Raw genomic sequence first — 24,518 nt, forward strand, 5'->3', positions numbered from 1 at the left:
CCTGTGGATGACACTCCCTTTATCCAGTGTATGGACAGATGAATAAGAAAATAAGTATGAAAAATAAATAAATAATGGGGGTGGGATAAGGGGGTATGGAATGTTTTGTCTATTCTTTCTCATTTTTATTTTTATTCTTATATGTCTTTTTTATATGCCTTATCTGTCATTTTTTATGTGTCTTACATATTTTCATATAGATGAAAATGTTCAAAAATTGAATGTGGCGATCACTGTGAACCACTGATTGTATACTCCAGATGATTATAGGGTATGCAAATATATCTTGATAAAATTGATTTTTTTTTTTAAAGAAACGGAGTTAATGTAAAGAGAAAGGTCGAGCACGTAAATGTACGGGGAGGTTACGAGTCTAGGGCCCAGCCGATGGTGGCCTCCTGAGAACCTCCTACAGGCCAGAGCTGGACTGCAGGGGACAGGAGTCTGATTCAAAGATGAAAGAAAGATAAAGCTCAGGGGTGAGGACGCCTGCGAAGCACCAGGGAGCTAGCACCTCGGAAGCCCCGAGAGACCCCCCCGCTGCCCTGCAGCCATTGCCCGTGCTCTCCCCCACGCCCGGGTGGGGCACACTTACGGCCAGGATGACGCGGTCCCTCTCCACCAGGTCGGCCAGCTGGTGCAGCAGCCGGCCACGGCTCAGGGCGTCCAGCCGGCGCCAGGGCGAGCCCCTCTGGAAGGCGGCCTGCGCGGCCTCCACCGCCTTGTCCACATCGGCCTGCGGGACCCAACGACAGAGAGGGCCCGTCAGCCTTCGAGGGTCCCGCGCGGCCGCCCACCACGGAGGACGGCGGAGTCCTCGTTCCCGTCCGAGCCCCGGGGCCGAGGGGGGGCGGGGTAGGGAGGCAGGGAGGGCTGGCAGGCCGGAGGAGCGGCCGATTTCAAAATCACTCGGGAGTGGGGGGATTTCAAGGGATTTTATTTTTTCCCCCTTTCTTTACATCTGAAGTTGTTTTTTTTTTTTTCCCCAAGAAGCACAGACGTTTGTTCTGATTCCCAAAACTGTTTGAAACATTATAAAATCACATACTGTGGGTATTTTTTCTGGGTGACCCAAGTATGGAAAGATTTTTCCATTTGTCAGCTCAGCTTGAACACCCGAAATCCCACAGTTCACCCATTAGGTTGGAAATGGTTGTCTTTATGTTTTGTTCTAGCTGAGAACAGCCTCCCACCAGTGAGAATGGGGACTGAGAGTCCTGCATCTCAGAACTGACTGGAAGGGAAAAGTCTGCGGCTGGCAGCTGGAAGGACGGTCTCCACAGACTTTTGTTTTTGGCATGGGCAGGTTCTGGGAATCAAACTCCATAAACTTTTCTCTCCCTTCAGCTTCACTCCATCCTAAATGGTAGAGAGTTTTTGCACCATTTTATAGACAAGGAACTGGATCTTTTTCGTACTGATAGTGTAATTACAATAGAACCTTCTTTTTAAAAGGAAAAAATGACAGCTATTTGAAGTCACATTACAATTCTGATTTCCAGAAAAATGGGCTTAGGGGCTCTGGCCGCTGGTGGGCAATGAACGGGCTAATTTCCCAGCCCCTCGGAGCCCCTCTCCCTGAGAGGTGCAGGGCATGCATGCTGGGCCCAGCCTGAGCCGGATCCCCCATCCCAAACTATGCCAATCTTTTATTCTTTTTTCTTTAAAGACACACTATCAGGGACCTGCCTGGATTTGGTCATTTAAAAAATAATAATTAGTTATTTTTTAACTAAAAATAATTTAAACTATTTTATTTAAAACTATTTTAGTGGAAACTAAAACATTTCTACTCCAGAGCTCTTCCAAAGCTTGCCTGGGGAGGGGGGGCTTGGGAGCAGAAGCTTTTGTAGGTCCACGGGAAGCCCCCTCCTGACCTCTGGGCAGCACACTCAGGAATCTCCAATTGAGAGTCCCACTCGGCCTCGTGCCCCCGCCCCCGCCCTCCACCCTCACAACTTCATCCCAGCCCCTCCACGCTGTCTCCTGGGTGCTGTCCATGGGAGGCTCTGCACCCGGGGAACCGCTGCCTACTGCACACCTGTAAAACTACCGCTGGGGGGACAGCATTAAAGCCTGTCTTGCATACTCGTCCTTCACCCTGTCCCTGTTCAATGTTCAAGATGCACTTACTGAGAAAATCCCCCCCACGCTCTAGTGGTCCAGGTGAGATTTGCCTTTGCCCTCCATCCTTCAAAGAGCTTATACCCAAATCATACTTCATGGCCTTGAAATGTACAAAGTGCCCTCCTAGAAGCCCCTTAGCTTCTAGATGATAATAGACACCAGGCACTTTCAGATGGGATTATAATGACGAGAGCTTTAGATGGTCATAAGTTGCCAGCCAGAAAGAAATCTGGTGACTACCTGAAGATATTACCCCTGCGTCACCTGGTGCCCTGGTCTTTTTTTTTTTTTTCCTTCATGCATACCTACATTTTTAAGCATCTCCTGCTGGAATGATGCATTTTGTGAAAAATACGAGTGGAAATTTTTCTGGAAAGATTCTTTAATGCCTCTGGGTTCAGAAAATTGACGAAAATCTTTCTGTCGTCATGTGACGAGAAGAGCTGGGGTCATTGTCATGGTTGAAGACACATTAAAGGGTAGTGACTCTGGAGTTCGCAGCGGAGCCACGTAACGGCTGCCATTCCCGGCCATGCGGCTGCAGAACTAGCCCGAGCGTGGGCCGGCCTGGCTTGTAGCTAAACCAAACCACCCCTTATCCTTTAGTTCTCCCTAACTGAATTACTTCGGTGGGGTGGGGGAGGGGGACCCACCTTATCTCCTTCTTCCACTTCACAGATTTTCTCTAATGTCGAAGGGTTGTAGGTGGCAAACTTTTTTCCACTCTTGGATTCGTGCCATTCATTGTTGATAAATATCTAACCAAGAAAGACAGAGGTAACGCATTAGGTTTAAATCAAAATCATATCATTTTAACATGTTCAGGACCTTGGGTAAGAACATCTTGCTTGTCTTCTTGCCCACTTCCTCCCCAGCCCCAGGTCTACAGAGGAGACTAAACCCGGAGAAGGCTGGGAATGAGAATCCAAGGCTCCTGACATCAAAAACATTTTCGGAGAATTAGTTATTGTCATTTAGAATTTTTGCTAGAATGTTCCTTTTTTTAAGCAACAATACAGATTCACAGTTTAATAAAGTTGAGTTTAAGAAAGGGTCTAAATCACACCCTCATAGAGTCTGGAGGAAGATTAGATATGCTTAGTGCCAAGTAATCTATCTGCCTGCCCCCGAAGGGTCTGTAAGCAGCTTTAGATGAGGCTCTGACTCGAACGCTTTAGTTCTCATTAATGCATGCCAGCACCCCTTCCCCCACCATTCACTTTAAATTGTCTATTTTCACATCGGGCTGGATTAAGCAGGGCAGACTTCAAAAAGCCAATGCTGGCGGACAAAGATAATTATCTAGATTTGAAAGTTTTCAAGTTATATTAAGAACTACAGCAAATAACCTCTCCTAGCCAGAATCCAAGAAGCAACCCTCAAAAAGCACTTAGTTGGGACGTTCAGTTGTCCAGAACATGGCCTAGGAGTCCGAAAGAGCAAACTAAAAGGAACTTCACGTCCACTCTCTAAAAGGTATGTACTATTTACTCTTGGTTTACACTTAAATCCTAACGGCCTTGAAAGAATCACATTCAAAAAAGAGCAGGGCTTCTGGAAAAGAACTGGGCCAGGGGTCCGGGCCGCCTGGAGAGAGGCCAGACTGTCCTCCTGCTGGGAGCCTGGGAGAACCTCCTCATCCCAGCGCGAGCATTACAGGAGCAGACAGACACGAGCCGCAGGAAGGGACCACACAGGTTAGAGGCATTCCTAGCCCATAAAAAGCGGTCAGTCATTTCAAGGTACAGAACCAGCTCATCAGATTGCATGCCGGTAGCCACTGGCTTTATTTTGCCTCTCTCCAAATCGTCGGAATATGGAATCGTGTCGCTACGAGGGCTAGTTCCAATTACCGTGATCCTGACTCATTTGGAGTACTTGGACTCCCAATGACAACAGACGGGAGAGGAGAGCCATTTCATCGAGTGGGTGGTCCGGCTGTGTTCTCTGGGCTGTGCTTCGCTGCACGGACTCCGCAGCCCCTCAGGAAGGAAGCCATCTGGGAGCGGACCCATTCCGCTAACTCCCCGTGGGAAGCGGGGACGCCTGCACCCGGCCGAGACTGACTCACAAGGCAGGCTCTGGGTGGGCGGGTGGCCAGAGCCCACCCTCCCCAGTTTGGAATCCAAAGCTGAGGGTGACCCTCCCTGACTTCTGGAAGCTCAGCGCCTTCACCGTGAGGCCAGGGCCCCCAGGGAAGAGCATGAGGACAAGGCCAGGCTACAATTACAGGTTTATTCTTCCAGCTGAAACCAAATCCAAGCGTTCACTTTTGCCATCCAGCAAGTAATCACTCGGTAACAGCGAGAAATTAATAAGTGGAGAAGAGGAGAGAAGTTAGCGCGGGGAGGAAAGGGCAGCCAAGGAAGAAAGGCCCATTTGGAGGAAGATGAAATTTCGTGGGTTAGATAATAGAGACTATCCGTGAAAATCGCTGATTCTAGGTCCTTCCTGATATCCATTCCAAACACGAGGGAAAATGAGAAGGTAGCAGCAGAGAATATAAATAAGGGGGATGGAAACAGATTACAATGATCAGATGTCTGTTATTCTGTCACACTTCATCTCCAAGCATGCTCCTCCAAAAAAAAGAAGAAGTATTTGGTTGTTTGTGACTTGATTTGTGGTCCTTTCTAACCAGCAACATTAAAAAAAAAAAAATTTCAGGCTGCTTGACTCTTAAACCATATTTTCCCATCACAATGTTTCTAATTTAGCAAACTTTTTTTCCTTCGTACTATACTAGTAAGTAATCTTGTAAGTGGCTTCTACTGTTGATTTTCTTTCCACTGAAACCAAACCAAAATGTAAATAAGGAACGGGTCAGCAAGGGCAGCCTGCCAAATACTGGCTGTATTTTTTGGACCCCGAATCAAGATAAAGGGTCTGTAAAAGGATTGTCTCCCTTGACTTGTGAATTTCCTACAACACAAACCTGACACCTTATAGAGGTGTAAATCAGAAGCTATATTGAGCGGAGGGAATTCACATTTTACCAAAGGAACCGGGTAACATGGCGTCAGGACTGAGCTAGAAAACTGCAGCTGAGGGCATGCCTACTGCCGGAGTGGAGGTGAAAATGGAGCTCACACAAATGAATTCTGCCGACACCACCTCCAATAATTTCCACTGGATGCTCAGTCTGCTCAGCTAAGGCTATTCTTAAAGGAGCTTTCAAAACAAGATGATCTGGGGGATTTCATTTTTCATAAAAGAGATTAAAAAAACACAGGTGTTTCAATAAACAGAAAACCTAAAACAGAATCTTGGCTACTAGAAGAAATTTTGTAAGGAAAGGAAAGGGACCCCTGAAACGAAAGAGGATGTGATCTCAGAAATCTGTGGAGGGACCCTCTACTTCCCCAGAATCACACAGCTTAACCCTAGACCCCAGTGTTAAACCAGAAGACCAGATAAAGCGGGTTGGACAAAGCCTTCCTTCTGGAAGGCAGAGGCTGCTCAGACTCACTATTCCTGGTATGTCCGCCATTAGCAAGAAGCACCGTGTGTCCGTTTTGAAAAATAACAGGCCATGATGGGCTCACACATGCCACCCCTCCGGACTGCCTGCCCTAGGCCTAGATTCGGTAATTCTATTTCTCTGGTTTCTTCTTTCCTCGGCCTCCTTTCCCTTACCTCTTCAACCAGAGACTTCCGAAACATTGTAAGCCGGGGAAATGGCTGTCCACCCTCAGCCACATGGGCTGCCCCCGTCCCACATCTGCTATGTGTGTGAGTGTTGGTGGGGGTGAAGGGGTGAGGGGTGGGGAGGAGTTGTAGAGGGGGGTTCAACAGTAAGGACGTGGGTGAGGCGATTATGGCTTGGTGAGGTCATTGTCTGGGGGTCCCCTAAGAACCCAGGCTCACCAGCCCATGCATCACACCACCTTGCCTCAGCCTTAATCACACACCCAATTCTGTTCAACGGGCAAAGAGGGGGACCCTCCGGGACAACCGACACTCACTGCTCTGGGAATCATCTAAAATTCTCCTCCCTAAGGCTGCAGTTAGACTTTTAAAGGGCCATAAGGAATCAGAGAAAAAGCGGAAAATGTTCCCTATATAGCTGGATTGTTCTAATAGAACTCAAGAAGGTAAAAAGTTAAAGGACAATAATATAGTTCTCTTCTGGTTTCTATGTAGTTAAAACAAAAATAAAAACAACCTAAAAGATGAAATAAAACAAAAAACTCTGAACAATTCCACCACCACCACCAGCGCTGGCTTCACAGTGTTGGACATAAAACAATAAAGGTAATACCCTCACAGTATACTGAATTTGTGTTGAAATTTTTTCTCAGAAGCTGATACTAAGGAAACGACATTAAAAATAATCTCCAACCTCTACAGTTCTCTGAAAACAGTTCATTTAAATGTCTTGTGATGAGAGGAGCTGCCGACATTGGGAATTAAGTGCCAAGAGACCAAAATCTAAAGGCCACACGTAGCGGCCTGCCACTTTCTCTGCTTGATTAAAACTATTTGAGAGACATAATTGCTACTTTTGAAGGTAAAATTGATGGCGGAATTTTCTAAGCGCTGGGTCAGCTGGCGTTGATGGGGGAGGGGTATGGATAGGACGTAAAACCAAGAGGAGCCAAGGCTGGGACAGTGACTCCAACGTGGCTCTCAGCCTCTGCCCCCCGAAGTGTCCCCATCCTGGCCAGGGGGCGTAGCACATCTCTAATTCTAAACAGTGTCGCACGACTCCTAACCCTCTTCGCCCACCACCCAGAGCTTCACCCTCTTCCTTTCTGTCCCAGGAAGGTGATTTTTTTTCCCCCCCGCAGCTATGCGGACACTCCCACTTCCCCGGCCAGCAGCGCTAGAAAACTCAGAACCCTGCTTTTCCGCGACAGGAGGGGACCCGGGTGCGTCAGCCTTACTGGAGCCTCTAAAAGCTTCCAAAAGCCCAGATCTGAGGCCTTCAGGAAAGGGCTCCTTGTCCGTAAACTCCCAGGACCTCTCTAGGCTCCAGGACGGTTACATCAAGTAAACATTTTCTCACTTTCCCTGGTCAACTGCTAACCTGGGAACAAGCTAAACACAGGAAGATTTTCCCTTGGCTTCCGACGACATGTTCCCGAGTCTCCCAACTGCAACTCCCTGATGCGGCCCGTCTTCTACGAGTGTCTCTTGGCATTCCCGCGCACCCTGTGAACCTCCCCAAGCCCTATGGATTCCGTCGCCGACACCCTCCCGGGGAGTCTGCGGGGAGACCTTCGCTCCGGCCGCCACCGCCGTTCGCGCGCCTCTGCTGGTGCTCAAAGCGGGTCCTGCAGGGCACGTCGGGGCCGCGCCGGGCTGCAGCCTGTCCCCGCGGGGCGCTGTGCCGCCTCCCTCGCCCGGCTGCGAGTCTCCGAACGCCGCGCTGCGCCGCCGGAGCCCACTGGAGCCCACCCGGGGTGCGGAGCGCTGGGCCCCTCCAGTCCGCGCGGTGGGCGAGCCGGGCGCGGGTTCACCACCCCCACCTACGGGACGCCCCGTGAGGGGCGCGGCTTTGGAAGAGCGGCGGGGACTGAGAGGTTCGCTGTCCCGAGCGCTCCGCGGGGCCCGCGGAGAGCGCGCGGCCGGCGGCGCAAAGCACCCCTCGCGGCCGGGCGGCCCTTTGTCCAGAACTGTCGGAAGCGAGCACGGCCCCGCCGCCGGGGTTTTTAGGCTGCCAGTGCGGAGCCGGGAGGCCGTCGGGTGGGAGGGGCGCCCACCTCACCTTGGTGAACTTGACCTCCAGGTTGCGGATGGGGCGCGGCAGGACAGGCGGCTTCCTGTCGGGCTGCCCATTCTCCAGCGCCCCGTTGGTGGTAGCCATGGCTCCTCCGCGCTCCCAGCCGTGGCGCCCGAGTGTGCGGCGCGCCGGCTCGGGCCTGGGCGGTGCGCAGCCTGCTCGCGGGGTGACAGCTCCGCGCCGCCTTATGAAGCGCCCCACGCCTCCCGCCGGAGGGGGCCGTCTAATTGGCTGCAGGACGGGGAGGAAGGGAGGGAGGGAGGAGGGAGGAGGGGAGGGGGCGGCCCGTCCTCCCCCACCCCGCCCGCCGCCCCGGCCTGGGTGCCGGTTGCCAGCGCCCGCGCGGTGCCGTCCGCTCCCCAGCCCGGAGGCTGCCCTGGGACGAACTCCCCGCAGCGCCGCCCGGGCTCCGGAAGTCCCAGGGCTCGGCCAGCGGGCCGGGGCAGGGAGATGAGGCGCGGGGGCCGCAGAAGCCGGCTCCCTCCTCGGGGTCGCACGGGCCAAACCCGCGCGGCACCTGCTGCCCCCTCCCCGCTGTCGCTTTCCACGGTTGCCCGGCTTGGGCTGGCGCTCTGCGCTCGGGGTCTGCGCGCCCCGCGGGGGTCTGCGCGCGGAGCCGGGGATCAGGATCCCCGTGGGATGGCCCCGCATCGCTGCCGCGCGCGCCTCGGCTGCCGTCGGGTCTCCGGGTGCCCCTCGCTGGACAGACCCCAGCGCGCCACACTCGGAGTTTCCCCGCGACCCAGGGGCTTAATACACCGAGTAGCAAGAGACGAAAGAAACGCTTCAGGTCTTTCCTGCATTCCGCTGTTGGGCCTCTGGCCTTCACAGGCGCACACAGCCTTCCAGCCCCGGCCCCTGGAATGCAATTATTTTGATTTGAGAAATGCGTAAATCATACGTCGATTAAAAATGCAACACAACAACAAAAAGTGAATGAGCTCTTTGCAGCTAATTGATTTTTAGAATTGAGGTTCTTGGTGCATTGGTTGCTCATAACTTCCCAGAGGCCCGACCTGCCCCACCTGAGGCTCCACCAACCCCAGGAACTTGCCCCAGGTCCCGGGCCGGCTCCTCATGCATGTCATTCCTTAGGTCTCAGGAACAATGACATGGCGCCTCAACTCCCCCGACAAAGGCAGTGGTCTAATCCCTAGCTAGGAGCAGCCTCTTCAGCCCCCTTAATGGAAGATATTTCTTTTTGTGAGTAGTTCCAAGTGATGGACAACTAGTGGGAGGGAGCCACTTCTTATTCTCCCGAGGCTCCTTTTGTCTGTTTGGGGGGCCTCAGTGTCCATCCCCAATGCCTCCACTGCTCCTGCCAGCACCCGGACTCTCTACCCTGCCCACCTGTCCCCATGATCTCCACTGGGCAGATGTCTCATGCCAGGACTTCTGGCCAACTACAGAACTCCAGCATCCTGGTGCCTGGGACTGAGTGGACCAGCAGGGCCTGGCAGCAGATTCTCCCTGCACAGGAAGAAACCAGGTACCAAAGCCTATCAAGCATCAAAAGCCTACAGCTAGAAAAGCTTTTCAAACTGAGCTTCCATCTCAAGAATTTATCTGGGATCCTGGGCCTGAATGAATGTTAGGGATTTAAAATAAAATAAAAAAAAATGTAGATGGAACAGTGTTGTTTAATTAAATAATCAACAGATTGATGATGGGGTAAAGGGGTGGGGTTAGAATTCTGCTCTTAGAGGGTAAGGGTGCAAAGGCCCCTTGTCCAAAGGTGGGCAGCCTCCGCCGTCTGACTGGCTATGAAGTGTGGATGGAGGCTACCTCCTGTCACCCCGCAGGCACCCTCACGACCCTTGAGATATGGCTTTGGGGGCTGTTGCGAGGACACCATCCTGCTCTGCAGCTCCTCCAGGTGGCACCCACGTGATACCACGTACTTGAGATCCGAGCAAGACACCCAGTCATAGACATTTTCAGGGGAAGAAGCCCCCAGAAAGAGGGGCAGGAGGCGGCGCCTTGCTCGGGGCTTGTCTAGACCCATCAACTGCCTCGGTTACATGCCCCTGCCCCACCCCCACCCTGTCTGGCTGCTCAGCAGGCCATCCTGTTCACAAGGAGAGACGAAAGCAAGATGCCCTTCTCCCCATTTCACAGGTGAGTAAACAGAGGCATGTGGATACTTGCTCCCAACATTGAGTAAGCAAGACCAGAGATGGTGCAGAAGGCTTGAAAGGTACAAGAGGGTGGTAGCATCCCACAGGAGCTGGGGAAGGCAGAAGGACTCGTTCTTGCTCACAGTGGGTCCCTGGGTGTCTGGATGGCCCATAGGCTGCTTGAGCACCTAAGGCGTGGGGGGGCCCAGCCCCCTTCTCCCTCGACCTTGCCTTCCGTTCTAGCTCCACGCCCTTGGATGTTCACCTGATCTCTTTGAGCTTCGATTTCCTTTTCAGTAAGATCATCTTAGTTCCCACTTTACAGTTTTGGGGGAGGCACAAGCAAGAAAATGGTGTGAGGGCATGCTTTCTAGACTGTAAAGTGCTGTACCTATTAGCCCTGAGGCTTTTCTTAGGGGGCATTCCTTCTTGGAAGCCAGCAGGTCTCCCTGGCGTCTCTCCTGCTCCTGGGACCCACACTTGGTCGACAATTACTTTGCTAATCTCATTGTGAAAAAAATAGCTTGATCTTGTATGGTGCTTTTTGGCATGCTAAATTATCTGGGTACAAAATACCTCGTGTTGAAGGCTTATTTGTTTTAGTAAATAACAATAAGCATGAGTAAAAGACAAAGATAGGATAGAAGGCAGATATCAACTGTCCCACTCCCCAAAGCTATTTTTAAATCCACAAACAAATGTGGGAGATGCTGAGGCCTGTAGCAAATGCAGTTAATGCTGCTGAAGATAATGGAGCCCCACTTTGCTTTCCTTTATTTCAAGACTGATGCCTAATCCCAGCTGGGGGAGCTCAGGCCTGGCATGGACCCGTGGTCTGCTAGTCTCCCGGGCCACCCTGCTTGGTTGGCAGATCTTTCCCACTCCTCTCTCTGCCCAGGCAGGACCAGCTCGAGGCTCGGCAGGAACTGCCTCTCTCCAGCAGCCAGGAGTTTGGGCCTGAGTGTGCAGAACCCGTCCATGGAGAGCTCGCCAGTGAGGGAGGTTCTCTGAGGTAAGGGAGGCCCGTGGAGCTTGCCAAATCCCCACATGGGCCCTTCAGTGACTCCGGGCAGGCAGCCTCACCTCAGTTTCCTCAACTATAAAATGGGGATGACGGGGACCCCTGGGACAAGGGAAGTCTGCCTTTACTATAACTACCTACCCATCAGGATCAACGAATTTGTGTTTCGTGTGGTGTCCGGTGTTTCCCAGACTTGACTCGAGAAGGGGCTAGCTACCTTTCCCACTCACTCCAGGAGGAGAGTGAGGATGTGTCAGCCCCGTCTGTCCCCTGCACCGCTGTGACCTCAGGCAGCATGCGGGTGAATCTGCTTTTCTGCAGGGACACCCCAGGCCTGAGGGAGATGAGCCCAGGGACACCCAACAAAGGCAGAGAGAATGTGGCTGCCTCATTGCTTCTGTCAGCCGCTTTCTCTTCAGGCCTGCTGGTTCTTTGTGGCGCTGAGGGGAGATCTTCCACAGGCAATTTTGGTCTGAAATAAATCAGATTCAGACCCGGCAGAAGCATGCAGAGAACTGAGTTTATCAAAGTGGTAGACATCCAATTATTAGTGTGTCGGGCCTTGACGAGGCCTCAGCCACCCGCGGTCAGATGGTTCATGGCTGCCCAACTCTTCCTGTGGGCTCTGCCTTCCACCAGTAATCGCTCGGGGAGGAGAGTTGTGGCAAGGCCAGGAGAAAGCACTGTGGGGGAGGTGGAGACGGCTGGTTGACCACCCAATTCTCCACTTATTTCTTGCCAGGGGAACCCCATGTTATTGGGAAGAGCAATGTGTCTCGATAAGACATAATTCCCAGCTTCTTTTTCAGACAAAGGTGGCTATTAAGATAGAAGCAGAAGTCTTCCAAAGAAGCTCTTTAAAGGAGGCTGAGTCAGCTGAGAGGTAAACACACTGCTATCCTTCCCTTCTTCCTTCCTGCTGCCTGGAACGTGGCCATGTGGACTGGGGCTCCAGCAGCCACCTTGTGACCAAGAAATAATTCTGAAAGTAAAAGTTCCATGGTAAGCAAGTTGGAACAGAGGCATAGAAAGAGGGTCCCTGATGATTCTGGAACCATGCTTTCAGCCCTGAATTTCCTTTCTCGACTTTCTTTCATGTAAGCAGAAGGTAAATCCCTACCTTCTTTAAGCCTGCTATTTGGAATTTTCTGTTATATGCAGCTGAACTTAATCTTAAAGATACAGCTGCTTGTTTAAATCCTGCCCCATCACCATGACTAGGAAAACAAACTTCTTAATTCAAGAGGGATAATTATGTCATCTTTGTACAAAAAGTGCAGGACATAAAAAAACAACAACAACAACACTTCTTATCACCATGTCTTATTATTTTGGCCTTAATAAACTGCTCTGAACATGTTGTGCTCAGTTTTCTAGTGAATAAAATATCAAGGGAAAAAGTACCCTGGGATGGGATGCATGATGTGGCTCATTGATTAATCCACAGCTTCCATTTCCTGTGTTAGATGGTGAGGCCAACCCAAGGAAGAGAGTCCCTTTAGTGCAAAGGCCCTCATGAGGCTGCACCACGTGGTCTGCCATTCTGAGCTGCTCGTGAGTATAAACTGTCAGCGCTGTACCTGTGAGTCCACGGAGGAAAGTGCCAACACTCAGAGAGCTGATGTGGCTGTACAGTTCCCTGGGCCACCCAGACCTGAAGATTCATGGCCAGGCCAGCCCCCAATCCAGGCAGCAAGAAGTCAGACTTTCTGTTTCACATCTGCCAAATGTCATGCCATATAATCATTGCATCTTGCTGGTAACATGCTACCCTTCTCAATACCGCCGCAAGACATTCGCAGTGACATGAGAAGTTGCTTGCAAGCTTTCCAACCCTCTTCAAAATTCAGGGATTCAGAGTTCCGAATCAAACTTGAATCATTTTGGGGTTTGAGTTCAATTTACTCTGGGCAAACACAGACTTCCGGGTTAGAAAGAAAGTCATTTGAAGGGGCTGGTAAAAGAAAGGGTTCCAGAAGATTCTTGGATGCAAAGTGGCTCTCAATAAACAATTGTGTTGAGTTAAGCCTAAGTGAATCTGAAACACGCATATTAAATTTCCCTTGAAATTCACATAGGAATAAAAATGTTGGGAAAGGGGGCTTAGCAAGATGCATTCTGCCAAACCCAAAATGTTTGAAAAATAATTTGAGTGTGTTAAAGTCTGCTGAGCCGCTGCTGGATTCTGCGATTCAAGCCCCACAGTGACAAAGCTTTCCCCTGCCCTTCAGCTGGATTCCCTGTAAAGGAACATTAGTAACTGAAGAATCTCCCCTTGGATTTTTGCCGATAATTGAACCCTGGGGTGGAGACAGGGGAAGGGAGGGGAAGGGTGGGGAAGTGGTTAAAATACATGTTCTCATAATATTGTCTGGGGTTCCTTTAGTAGTTGTGCTTTTGTGGTGTGAAAGTTACTCAGGAAGCACTCTTAAGTTTTCCTTGTAATCATAAAGTCTCTAAAAACCACTCCTTGTTTTATCAAAAGTTTAGACATAACAGATGGGAACCCTATTTATGGATATTTTCATCCATCCGATAATCCTAAAGCATTCACGCCATCCTCAGGAGAATGGATTCTTTCATGACCTGTAGCATTTTCAAATTTATAATGCTTTTTTGTTATTGAGCATGTCTGCAAGCATTGGGTTTATATTATATTGTATTATACTGCATTATATTATATATTATATTATCAAATGTAGTTTATATCAATTAAGGGACAGTGGATCGGATATAGTGTATTTCCCACCAGTGATTGTAAATAAGCATGGATATAAGCAATAAAACATAGAATTATAGAAGTTTATGACTTAAATGCGCATCTTCTAAATTCCATGGATTCTTCAGCTACCATTAATTTTGGCCCATCTTTTATCCTACAAAGTGGTAGCATTTGCACCTGTGTGCAGTTGTCCCGCGAGTACCTTGCACTTCTACAGAGAACCACTAGGTGTCAGGGGACAAAGTTGAGTAGGAAGTTGCCATGGAACTGGGTACTGCGAGAAAAAGGCATTCCCCAACTTACAAATAAATGGCCTTGCGAAAGTTTATTGATGATGGATTGCCCCATATTTCAATCAAGCCATACATAAATGCAATGCTAGAATGGGTGGCATGTGCCCAGGCAACCCCATAAATGCCCTCTTTTCTTCTTAATGAGCCCAAAAGGGTGCTTCTCGTTTTGATCTGGGTGTGAATTTCAGCCCAGGGACAGCTTGGGCCTGACCTTTGCAACCTCCACTTCTGAAAAAGGGGCGTCGAGGATGCACGAGCTAGCAAGTGAGATGCACCAAGCACATATGCAATAAAACAGAGAAGATACAGCTGCCCGACTTGCACTTCAGCTGACAAAAGCACCTCCCTGGAACCTGTCCTGCCTTCCTTGGGGGTCTGGTCAGATACCTACTGGGGCGTTACCTCCACCTGGCTGCACTGTTGGGCTCTGGATACCCTCACTGATTCTCACCCCTTTCTGCCCCCTTACCCAAGCAAGCCCACCAAGGACCCTCTAGTGGACATTTGTCAGGAGACTGCAAGACATGGATTTTATTTATGCCAAAGTATGAATAAGTATGAGTCAAGGAAGCTGGCCTTTGCAGGCAGGTTGGGTGGGGCTTCAGCCCCCAAATCTAAACTCTCTTGGCCTCAGTTTCCCCATCTGTACCTCCCCACGGATTGAGAAACCTGGATGAGATCACTGATGTGACAGAGCCAGTCCCTACCTGGTTGACAGTGGGTGCACTTTTTTGTTGCCTCCTGCCAAGGGCACAGGTTCCTTGCCTTTCCTTCAACCCTAGCCAAAGTGGACAGGTTCTCTGCCCTTCCGAGGCCTTCTTCCTGATCTATGCCAAAATGGACATTCAGCTGCTCCAGACCCTTCTCTCACTGCCTCCAGAACACCCCACCCCACCTCACACACACACACACACACACACACACACACACAGACACACCATGTCCCTCACCTATATTTATGCTTCATCCCAACATTACATGCATTTCCTTGGCTCCTTCTAGAAATCTTTCTGGCTTGGGGATTCTGAAAGCTGGGCTTTGCCCTGACTTGTTTCCCTCTCCTGTTTCATTAGTCTTATGTTAGAGCTGGTTCTTCCTATCTTTATCTTTTTTGGTACAGATGCTGCTGTAAGGTTTCTTTGCCAGGGGGATTCTCACAAATGTGGTTGGGACATTCGCAGCCCAGAACCTTGAGGCTCCCAGACATGTCACGGACTGCTGTGATTGATTAGCTATGTCTGCCATGGGCACAGGTGGTGGGAAACCCTAGAGACCGGAGTTTCTCACATTGTAAAATACACAGAACCCACCTGGGATCTTGTTAATATGTAGATTCAATTCCTAGGTCTGAGGTGGGGCCCAGGATTCTGCACTTCTAAGAAGCTAATCAAAGTGGGGCCCTAGCTTGGCAGGGTCAGCATCTCCCGGGCACTTGTTAGAAAGAAGACTCAGTGGCCCTGCCCTAGACCCCTGGGGACAGAATCTGCATGTTAATAAGATCCCCAGGAGATTTGTGTGATTCCACAGGATGCCATGAGAAGGGCTGGTAGGCTTTAATCTGGCTGATTACTGGCCTCTTATATAAAGCACCAGAGCCCACCTTTTCAGGATGGCTACAGTGTGTCCAGTTTCACTGTGAGCCCAAGGAAAGTTGGCCAACCAAGATCCCGGCTTTCCCCCAAAGGAATGGTTTTGCAGAATTTTAGTAGATACAGTTTGAAAAGGTCAAGGTCCAGAAATGGACAATACTGTTAAGAAGAGATTATATTTCATTACATTGGATAAAAATTGTTCTTTATCTTGAGCTTATTTTTTAGGGTTTAAGGAAGGCTGACTTAAGGAGATGAGATTAAGACTCCAGGGAAGCTTAGAGGGGTCTTTAGGGCACTTTGGGGATTAGGCCCTTTGCCCATCAGTGAGGTCGGGTTGGATCTTACCAGGCCAGCTGTCATACAATGGGACATGAGTCTCTGGGGTGGAGGTCTTCATGGAAATGACAGGTGTTTCCCCAGGGTCGTTGAAGTGGTGACATTGCAGGGGCATGGGTGGACAGTGGGTGGTCAGAGCTGGCAGGTGGAGGACACAGCAGGGAGGTGGCACCCAGCCGCAGGCCCCAGGGGAGAGGCAAGGTCAGGGTAGGGGGGCTGGGGCACGCACACCGACTCACGCCATATTGTTTGAGATGAAGCTGTGGGCGGGCCGGGGCTGGTGGACCAGCTTCACGCTGCCCAGATTTCTTTGTAAGAGCCCTGACTCAGGCACCTCACTGCAACCCATGGGGGTAGCCACCATTATGATTTACACATGACTGTGTATATATGACATCGTAATTAGGTATTTATTTGTGGAGTCGTTCATTTGACTCTCTCTTCTCTGCCAGACTAAGCTCCATGAGGGCCCAACCTGTCTGGTTTGTTCACCTCTGTTTTCTCATTGCCTAGCAAGTGATTGAAATGGTGGGATATGCTATAAAAAAAAAAAAAAAAAAAAAGAAAAGGTCACCCATTCCATTCCAGGCATCCTGACTCTAGCACTTGCTAGCTGTGCGACCTGGGGCAGATTGCTAACCCTGGGACCCCTGGTCTGTAAGGGGGGGCTGGCTCAGCAGCACAGTGTGTAGATGCTTGGTGCCCGGCTTTTTGTGGAAATGAGCATCTCCAGGTTAGGGTGCCAGGTCACTCTTCTCCAGGTGAGGTGGGATGGGTCTCTAACGCTACTTTCTGGCCAAGGCCAGGGTACTTTTGCTTTCAGTGGAATGGAATTGAAACGAAGAGAACTTTTTCTGAGACAACGGCACAAGGGTATGAATAGAAAGCACTAATGGCTACAGTGGAACCAACCTGAAGTACGAGGAATGAACAAGAAAATTAAGGAACCCAGCCTAGCGCCATGTCACTCTGCCACCGCACACCTTCTTCTGGCCTCCCCTCCCATTTTGAATCAACTCCATGTGCCCTGCCTGGCCTTCGTGATGTGTCCTCCACCTCTGCACTGTGTCCAGGGCCACCCTGCATGCTCACTGGGACACACAATAATCTTGTTTCCACTTAAGGACCATAGCAATTGCAGCTGCCACTGCCTGGAATGTTTTCCTCTCCAGAGATCTCTGCACAAAGAAGCTCTTCTCCTCCTGAGTCTCCTTAGAGAAGCCTCCCCTGACCAGCCCGTCGAAAGCAGCATCATTCCATCAAAACCTGCTGTTCTATTGTCTTTACGGCACTTATCATATCTTCTGTCCTTATTTGTTGCCTGGATTGCTGCCTTTAGGATGTAAGTGCCACCTTTTCTTGTTCTCTGCTGACTTCTAGTAGGCACTCAGTAAATGTTTGCTGAGTGAATGAATGAATCTTACTGAAGGGAAGATGTTGCAAAAGATAGTTCCGTGCACCAGCCCTTAAGTGTCATCACTGACCCAAGGCAGCTTGGTTCCAGATACCCCGAGATACCCCCAAATTATTCAAAATGCAAATGGCCATTATTATACTTGGCATGTTTGCTCACCGTGAGTTGGATAGTTTATTAGGAGGTCTGCAGTGAATGCATCAGGACTGATACACTTTTTAAAACAAATTCAAATGAGGCCTTGGATTGATGCTATGAGAATGAGTTCTGTTTGCTTTCCCATTCATGCCTAGGACAGTTATAGATCAAATAACATTTTCAGCACTTAGCCTCGTGTTTTAGAACTTGGAAGAAACCTTATAGAACATTGAAACCTTTTTTTTATGTTCCAGATAAGTCAATTCTGAAATAGGAAAGCAAGAGCCACAGGAGCTTGTTCCAGAACTATCGAGTTATGTGTAGCTGAGCCAGGAGCAGAGGCTCCCAGGCCACTGGCTCTCATCCTGGGATGCTTTCTTCTATGGGTGAAAACGCATAATCCCTTGGCATATGCCACAGCACCCACTTGGTTTGTCTCTTGCAAGAAGAAGTAAAGGTCATTCCTGAACTAACTGTCCAACTCTGTTAAAAAGTATTTTATGAGCCAGGTACTATGACTACGGAAACATAGGACATGGTTTGTACTCACAAGGAGTTTGTGATTTATTTGGTAAAATATTTATGTCCATGTAGAATAATTGACCATCTATTCACAATATTATACCAACCTGGAGAGAAAGGAACAGAGGTGAGGGGTAATATTCCTGGGTAGGGGAAAGATTTCTTTTAAAAGGGAAAAAAATTCAAGGACGAATGCTTGGGCTTCTGTGTTGTCACTCCACTTTGGCAAAGTAAAAGTGCACGGAAGGTACCGGAATGTCCTGCCTTCCCCTCTGTGCAAAGCCTTTGAAGGCTGCGCTGAGGCCAAAGGACTGGTGAGCTTTGTCCCTGAACATGTCACAAAGGCACGTTGTCTTCCTTTGGACCTGCCCTTTCTCCCAGGCCCCCAGCAGCTCCCAGGTAAGGCATTTTTAACATGTGCTTTAAAGAGGAACGACTCCTTGCAAGGAGACCAAATGGCTTCAGACTCCATAGCCGCTGGAAATAGGCATGACTTCAGCTACTCTTAGATAGAGTCTTGATTATGAGTTTGGACCCAAAATAACAGCCACCAATGAATAGCAAAGCTCCCTTTCCAAGGTGCTTTAGAGAGTTGCCCCACATCCCAACCTGCCTCCCTCCATCCTCCCTCTTAGGAAGCCACATGGCTCACCCGTGGAGGACATGACGCATTTGTAATATTGATTCTCAAGAAGGAAAATATTTTTTTTAACTATTGCATTCCTTCAGTATGAACTATTATATACTGTTATTTCTGTTCAGACCCTGTACAGAGGGACCAACACAAAAACTGACTCCTTCTCCTCAAGTTTGCTGGAATTTTTTTCTCCTTTATGCATTAAATGCAAAGAAAAACTTGAGTGTAGCTGGTCTGGTGTTCCATTATCTGTAACAGCTATTGCACGGTTGCAGTCCTTTCTCATCCTTAAAATGACCTAAAGATTTCCTTTCTGTTAACATTTGTGATTGAAGGAGCTTATTTTTGGTAACTTTCCCAATCAACAAAAACAATTCCATTTTTTTAGGGGGAAAAGTACAGCAAAAACAATAGCATTACTGTGTTTTCTTTGGTAATATGAAAAAGTTGAAGCTCAACCTGAACAGCAGTTGCTGTTGAAAGGTATTGGCTTGTACAAGAAAACAAACCAAATCCCAAGTGGTGTGTTAATGGTTATCACGACTCACTTCCTTAAGCCATCACTCTGAATGCATTCTCTTTCCTGCCCTACCCTGAGGGCCAAGCTGTTCAACCCATTTCCTGAGAACTGTGCATCTAAAATAATATTTGGGCAAAAGACACCCAAAGACAGCGAAAACAGGGTCCCGCACAGATACTTGTACACCTGTGTTTACGGCAGCATTTTTCACAACAGCCCAAAGGTGGAAGCAGCCCAAGTGTCCAGGCAGAATGTGCTCCGTACACACCATGGAATATCATTTGGCCAGAAGAAAGAATGCAATTCAGAGGCAGGTGGCAACATGGAAGAATCTTGGCTCAGTGAAATAAGACACCTAAGGACAAATATTGTATGACATCGCGAATAAGAGATGTCTAGAAATAGCACATTTGCAGAGATAGAAAGCAGATTAGAGGGGGAGGGGAGAAGGTAAAGGGAGTATTTGTAAAAATGAAAAGAAATACGTAACTATTTAAAAATCGGCACATTGTTTCCAAGAAAAGAGATGTGGCGTGGACAAAGGCTCGGGCATCATGGGGTCCTATTCGAGGGGCTCCTTCCTCACGACCCTCCCCGCCAAGTTTCATCACCTCCTTGGGACCCCTGGTTCCGGATGTACCTGCAGAGACTCAAGACTCAATTGGGAAATTCCTGGTTGAGGAAGGAGAGGGTGAGGCAGGTAAGGAGTGGGTGGAATATGTCGTGAGCTGTGACAATGACACAGAGCAGAGGCCTTGATAGAATGTGAGGGAATGGACGGATGGGGCCCGTGGCTGTGGGTGGACGGAGCCTAGCTGGACTTGCCCCTTGTGCGTTGTCTACCTTGTCAGGTCATGTGGCGCCGTGGCGATACTTCCCCCAGGGCCTCCTCACTGCTGTCACGGGCAGATACAAAACCCGGGGTGAGAGAACCATGTCCAACCCCAGCTTGTGCAACCCCGAACAACAGGCGTTTTGGGACCGAATTCTGTCCTCCAGCACCTTTGTCTGAGGCCGTGCTGACAAAGACACGAGAGCAAGGTAGGAGCCTACCTTGCTCTCGGCGGCATAGGCGACCTTCACATTTTGCAAGCCTCCTTCCCTCTCTCAGCCTCAGCCTCTGCTGGGGGTTGAATTACGTCCCCCACCAGAAAATCACATTCAAGTCCTGATCTGCAGACTTATGGTTTGACCTCCTTTAAAAATAGGGTCTTTGAAGATGTGAATAGTTAAAATGAGGCCAAACTGGATTAGGGTGGGCCCTGATCCAATATGACTGGTGTCCTTAAAAAAAAGGACATTTGACAGAGGCAGAGAGACAGAGGGGACAAGGCCATGCGGCTTTGGAGGTGCAGATTGGAGTGCTGCAGCAAAGCACCAGCAGCTGATTCGTCCCCACAGGTTTTAGAGGGAACGTGCCCCTGATGACGTGATGATGCCTTGATTTCAGACACCCAGTCTGCAGAACTGTGAAAGAATGCATTGCTATTGTTTTAAGCCATGCCAGTTTGTGGTCTTTGTTACAGCAGCCCTAGGGAATTATTATCACCTCCTCAGTTGTAAAATACAGATAATCGTACCTGCTCATGGGTTGTGGCAGCCAGATCCTAAGAGAGCACCTGTAACCATGCCTCCTGGTGCTCGTGCCTTCATATGATCCCCTGTCCACACTGGCTTCAGGCTGGCCCAGCTACTGCTGTAACTACAGGGCATGGCAGAAGTGACTGGACCAGTTCTGGGCCTGACCCCTGAGAAGATCAGACAACTTCTGCTTTTGCGCTTTGCGGGCCCCAAGCAGCCATGTAAGAGAGGGCGAGACCCATGTGGAGAGGCCTTCCCTGGAGAGGAAGTGGCCCTGGGACCCCCGGGAGAGAGATGCCCAGCCATCCCAATGTCTCAACCAAGCCCGACCTCCCAGCCAGGGCACCAGGCAGAAGTGGAGCCATCTTGGATGTTCCAGCCCCAGCCTCCAACTTACTGTAGCTGCATGAAGAGCTCCAAGCCAGACCAGTTGAAGATGTCCCTCTAGCTGAGCCCCTAGTAACCTTAGAATTGTGAGAAATAATAAAATGCCTGGTATTTTAAGCCATTGAGTTTAGGGGGAATTTGTTGTGTAGCAATAAATCGCAGGGCTGTGGGCATAGTCAGGGCAACTGGAGCTACCTACACAGCATTTGCTGGGAGGACTGGAAAACTCTTCTGTTGAGTGCATAGCAGTTGCTCAAAAATAGCTGTTATTGTTGTAAATAAATATAAATAGGTCGTTTGCCCTTCATGAGCCCTAATCAGTACAAATGCTGTAGAGGTCTCTCGTTTAACACCACCTACAGGGCTGCTACTGTGTACCAGGCTCCAAGCCAGGATTTGGGACTCCAGTGGTGAACACAGCAGGCACACTGCTGGCTTCATGATTCTTACAGAACCGGGGAAAATACAGTCAAAGAATGAGCAATTCCAAGTGTGACTAGCGGTAAGGAAAAATCCAGAAAAGAGAGGAGTCAGTTAGTTTATAATAAAGATTGGAAACTATAGTCACTAAAAGAAGAGGGATGTTCATTTTATTTTCATCTAAAGAAGTATGGATTTGAAGCCCAGGAATGGCATGGCTACTACACAGTCATTCATCAGAGGCATCATCTTTCTTTCTTTCTGTGCAGGATATAACTTCCCATCCTCATGTTGGACCCAAGATGGTGGCTGGAGCTCCGGCCATCATGGCTGCATTCCAAGAGCAAAGGCAGAAAAGCCTGTTTCCTGGCTTAATTATCCCTTTTTTGAAGAACTTTCTCTGAAGTGCCCCACAATGTCTCCTACTTATATCTCCTTTGCCACAGATGTTTGCAAACCTGGGAAATGTAATTTTGTGGCTGGATTTATTACTGTCCCCAACAATATAGGGTCCTGTTAGTAAAGAAGGAGGAGGGAATAAACAACGGTAGGCAACTAGCAATGTCTGTCACAGGGACCACTCCTAATCACAGAAGGAAAGTGACATATTTAAGCAGCATGAAAGGAGAAGTCAATTAAGCAGTGAACATGCAGATGGAGAGAACCAACCTCTACATAAAGCCCAGAGGTAAGAAACCTCATGAAGCCTTCAAGAAACTGACAGGAGTCCAGTTTGAGTGTCTTGCCCTAAATATAATTCCTTCATCTGCTTAGCAGGAGCTTTATTTAGCTTAAGACTTGTTAAAACATGAGCCTCCCCATCCACCCTGCAAAAAAGCTGGTGCCCTGTTCACATTTGGGTATGAGTGAGTTTTTGCTTTTTGCTCAAGCAGACTTGGATGATGAGGGAAGCTGGGAGCTGAATCTCCGGAATATTCACGGGAAAGGAAGTACTTTGAAAGCGAGGGAAGTGGCCCTCCCCCTTTCTTTCTCTTCCTCTACTGGGGGTGAGGGGTATAATGACCCCTACCCCCTCCCCCCCTAAAGCAGCAGACCTAGAGGCTACTGCCTTGAGATTTCTGGTGGCTTCGCAGAGGACCCAGTGCACTGCCACCTATTGGCTGATTTAACACTATAAATGCGTGAAACAAAATAAAATGAGGACTTCTTTCTCTCTGGGCCCTAACTCTAAAATTCCTTTTGTTCTTCCCACACACCAATTCAGCCTGTGAGGGTGTCTGTAGGGAACTCAGCTAGAAATACAGGCCAGACAAATGTAAAACACGCTGGTTTTGTTGTTTTTTTTTGCTTTTTGCTTTTTGCCTTTCAACAAGTGGGTCTGCCAAGCCCACTTTAAGGAACGGAGCTGCACTTTAAGCGAGCTCGGTTTTCTGGAACTGGGGGGAAGGTCTTTATTTTTCAGGTTTCTGCCTGTGGTTACCTTGCGAGGTTTCTTAGCCCCTGCGTGTCCCTCACCCCCTCCTCTCCGTCCTGGCTCGGTTCCCCCGCCCATCTGCCCTGGGCCGAGTGCCCGATCGGTTTCCATTGATGCCTGGGTCCAGAGAGGCCTGTGCACAGCTCGGGATGCGACGTACCCAGGGCACAGTCATTTCCAAATCCTCCCCCCCAGCCCCGACAGGACGCATCGGAAACTCGGGTTTACGGGGAAGCAGCTTGACTCCGTGGGGCCGTTACCACGCAGCTCCGCTCCCAGCACCTTCCGGAATCCTCCCTTCTCCCACGAGCCCCCATTCCTCCGGCAGCGGCTGTAAGCAACGTGTGGCTCAGGAAGGGAAGCAGAGGGTAGGAGAATCGCAAACAGGAAAGGAAGGGTTATTTATGCGCTTTCATTAAAGGTGCAGGAGGCTCCGCAGATGGAGCGAAATGTTTCTTGTTGCTCCCCTGGAAAGTGAGTGGTGACTCTTTCCATTTTCCGAGCGGTTACTATGAGGACTGATTCTCATCTCCTCCAAGGCATTATGTTGCTTTAATAGGCAACAGTCGGACATGACATTAAATCATTTTTCTTTTTTTTCAAGTTTCAGCTGGTTGAGCCTGAGCCAAGGTATTTCTTGGATGGGCTTAGTGTATCCACCCTCCAGTCCCCCTCCCCCACTTAAAGAAGGAAAAAAAAATACAGTTAAAAAGAAACACACGACAAAATACCTATCTGGTGATTTCACTCTTGCCAGCAAGAGTTCAAGAGTCATCTGGGGAAGTGGGAATCTCGTGATCTCCACTGCAGGACAGCTTCATTTTCAGGATCGGCACGTATTCATCGACTGTCCACCTCGTACCCAGAAAGCAAAATGGGAGTGGGGTGATGGTGGTGGCTGCTCTGCTCAGACATGGGGGAAATCCTGGTCTTCCAGAGATGCCAAAGCTTGGAGAGCGGGCAAATGGGCTAACTCACTGCTTAGGAGAGGGCAAGTCCGTTTGCCCACTTTATAAGCAAAGTTTTAGCAAAGCCTTGGCCTCAAATATTCTCCACCCCCTCTCTGCAAAATCCTGCTCACCTTGGAGGCCAGAGGGAGAGCACCCCCCTTTCTGGAAGGTCCCCCTTCCTCCTGCTACAAGCCCTCCCCCTTGGCCTCTCCCTCAGGCCATCTTTTGGACTTCTGAGAGAGCCCTCAGACAGCTCCACTTGGGGTGATGGTTGGGTGCTCCGTGTTGGTGCCTCGCTGGTAGTGGGACCATGTCTCGCTCATTTAGGAATTCTGGGACCTTCACCGTCTTTTGGTGACCCAGGGAATGGAGCAGGAGCCCTCAAACCTACAGCCTGGGAAGATGGAGAGGATGCAGCTTCCGTCGAGATGTCCCACCACCCCACCCCAGCATGGACCGCACCACCCACAGACCAGCACAGAACCTTCTAGGCTCCTTCTGTCTCTTGCCACATGCTCAACTCCACTCTCCTTCCAGGGCTTCCTCCTGCCTGTGGCTGGGCTCCCAGGGCCCACCTTCTC

At 49.6% G+C, this 24,518-nt stretch overlaps 1 protein-coding gene and 1 long non-coding RNA gene across 3 annotated transcripts in view; one reads left to right on the plus strand and one right to left on the minus strand.

Moving 5' to 3' along the window:
* Positions 1 to 8,002, minus strand: part of ALDH1A3 (aldehyde dehydrogenase 1 family member A3) — a 42,187-nt gene extending 34,185 nt beyond the window's left edge. Inside the window, exons 1-3 of the mRNA XM_077124023.1 lie at positions 7,838 to 8,002; positions 2,781 to 2,885; positions 596 to 736 (exon numbers count right to left, since the gene is read on the minus strand). Coding sequence (XP_076980138.1) covers positions 596 to 736; positions 2,781 to 2,885; positions 7,838 to 7,936 — 345 coding nt within the window. The 5' untranslated portion in view covers positions 7,937 to 8,002. The remainder of the gene's footprint in view (positions 1 to 595; positions 737 to 2,780; positions 2,886 to 7,837) is intronic.
* Positions 8,003 to 16,373: 8,371 nt separating this feature from the next.
* Positions 16,374 to 18,133, plus strand: LOC143651640 (uncharacterized). 2 transcript variants are annotated; one of them, XR_013160085.1, is made up of 3 exons: positions 16,374 to 16,461; positions 16,735 to 17,275; positions 17,740 to 18,133. It is a non-coding gene; the product is annotated as an uncharacterized LOC143651640 (long non-coding RNA). The 2 variants fall into 2 exon arrangements; XR_013160086.1 differs by having other exon boundaries at positions 16,382 to 16,410.
* The last annotated feature ends 6,385 nt before the right edge of the window (positions 18,134 to 24,518 follow it).

The sequence above is a fragment of the Tamandua tetradactyla genome, chromosome 12 (assembly GCF_023851605.1).
Source record: "Tamandua tetradactyla isolate mTamTet1 chromosome 12, mTamTet1.pri, whole genome shotgun sequence".
NCBI classification, from domain to species: Eukaryota; Metazoa; Chordata; class Mammalia; order Pilosa; family Myrmecophagidae; genus Tamandua; species Tamandua tetradactyla.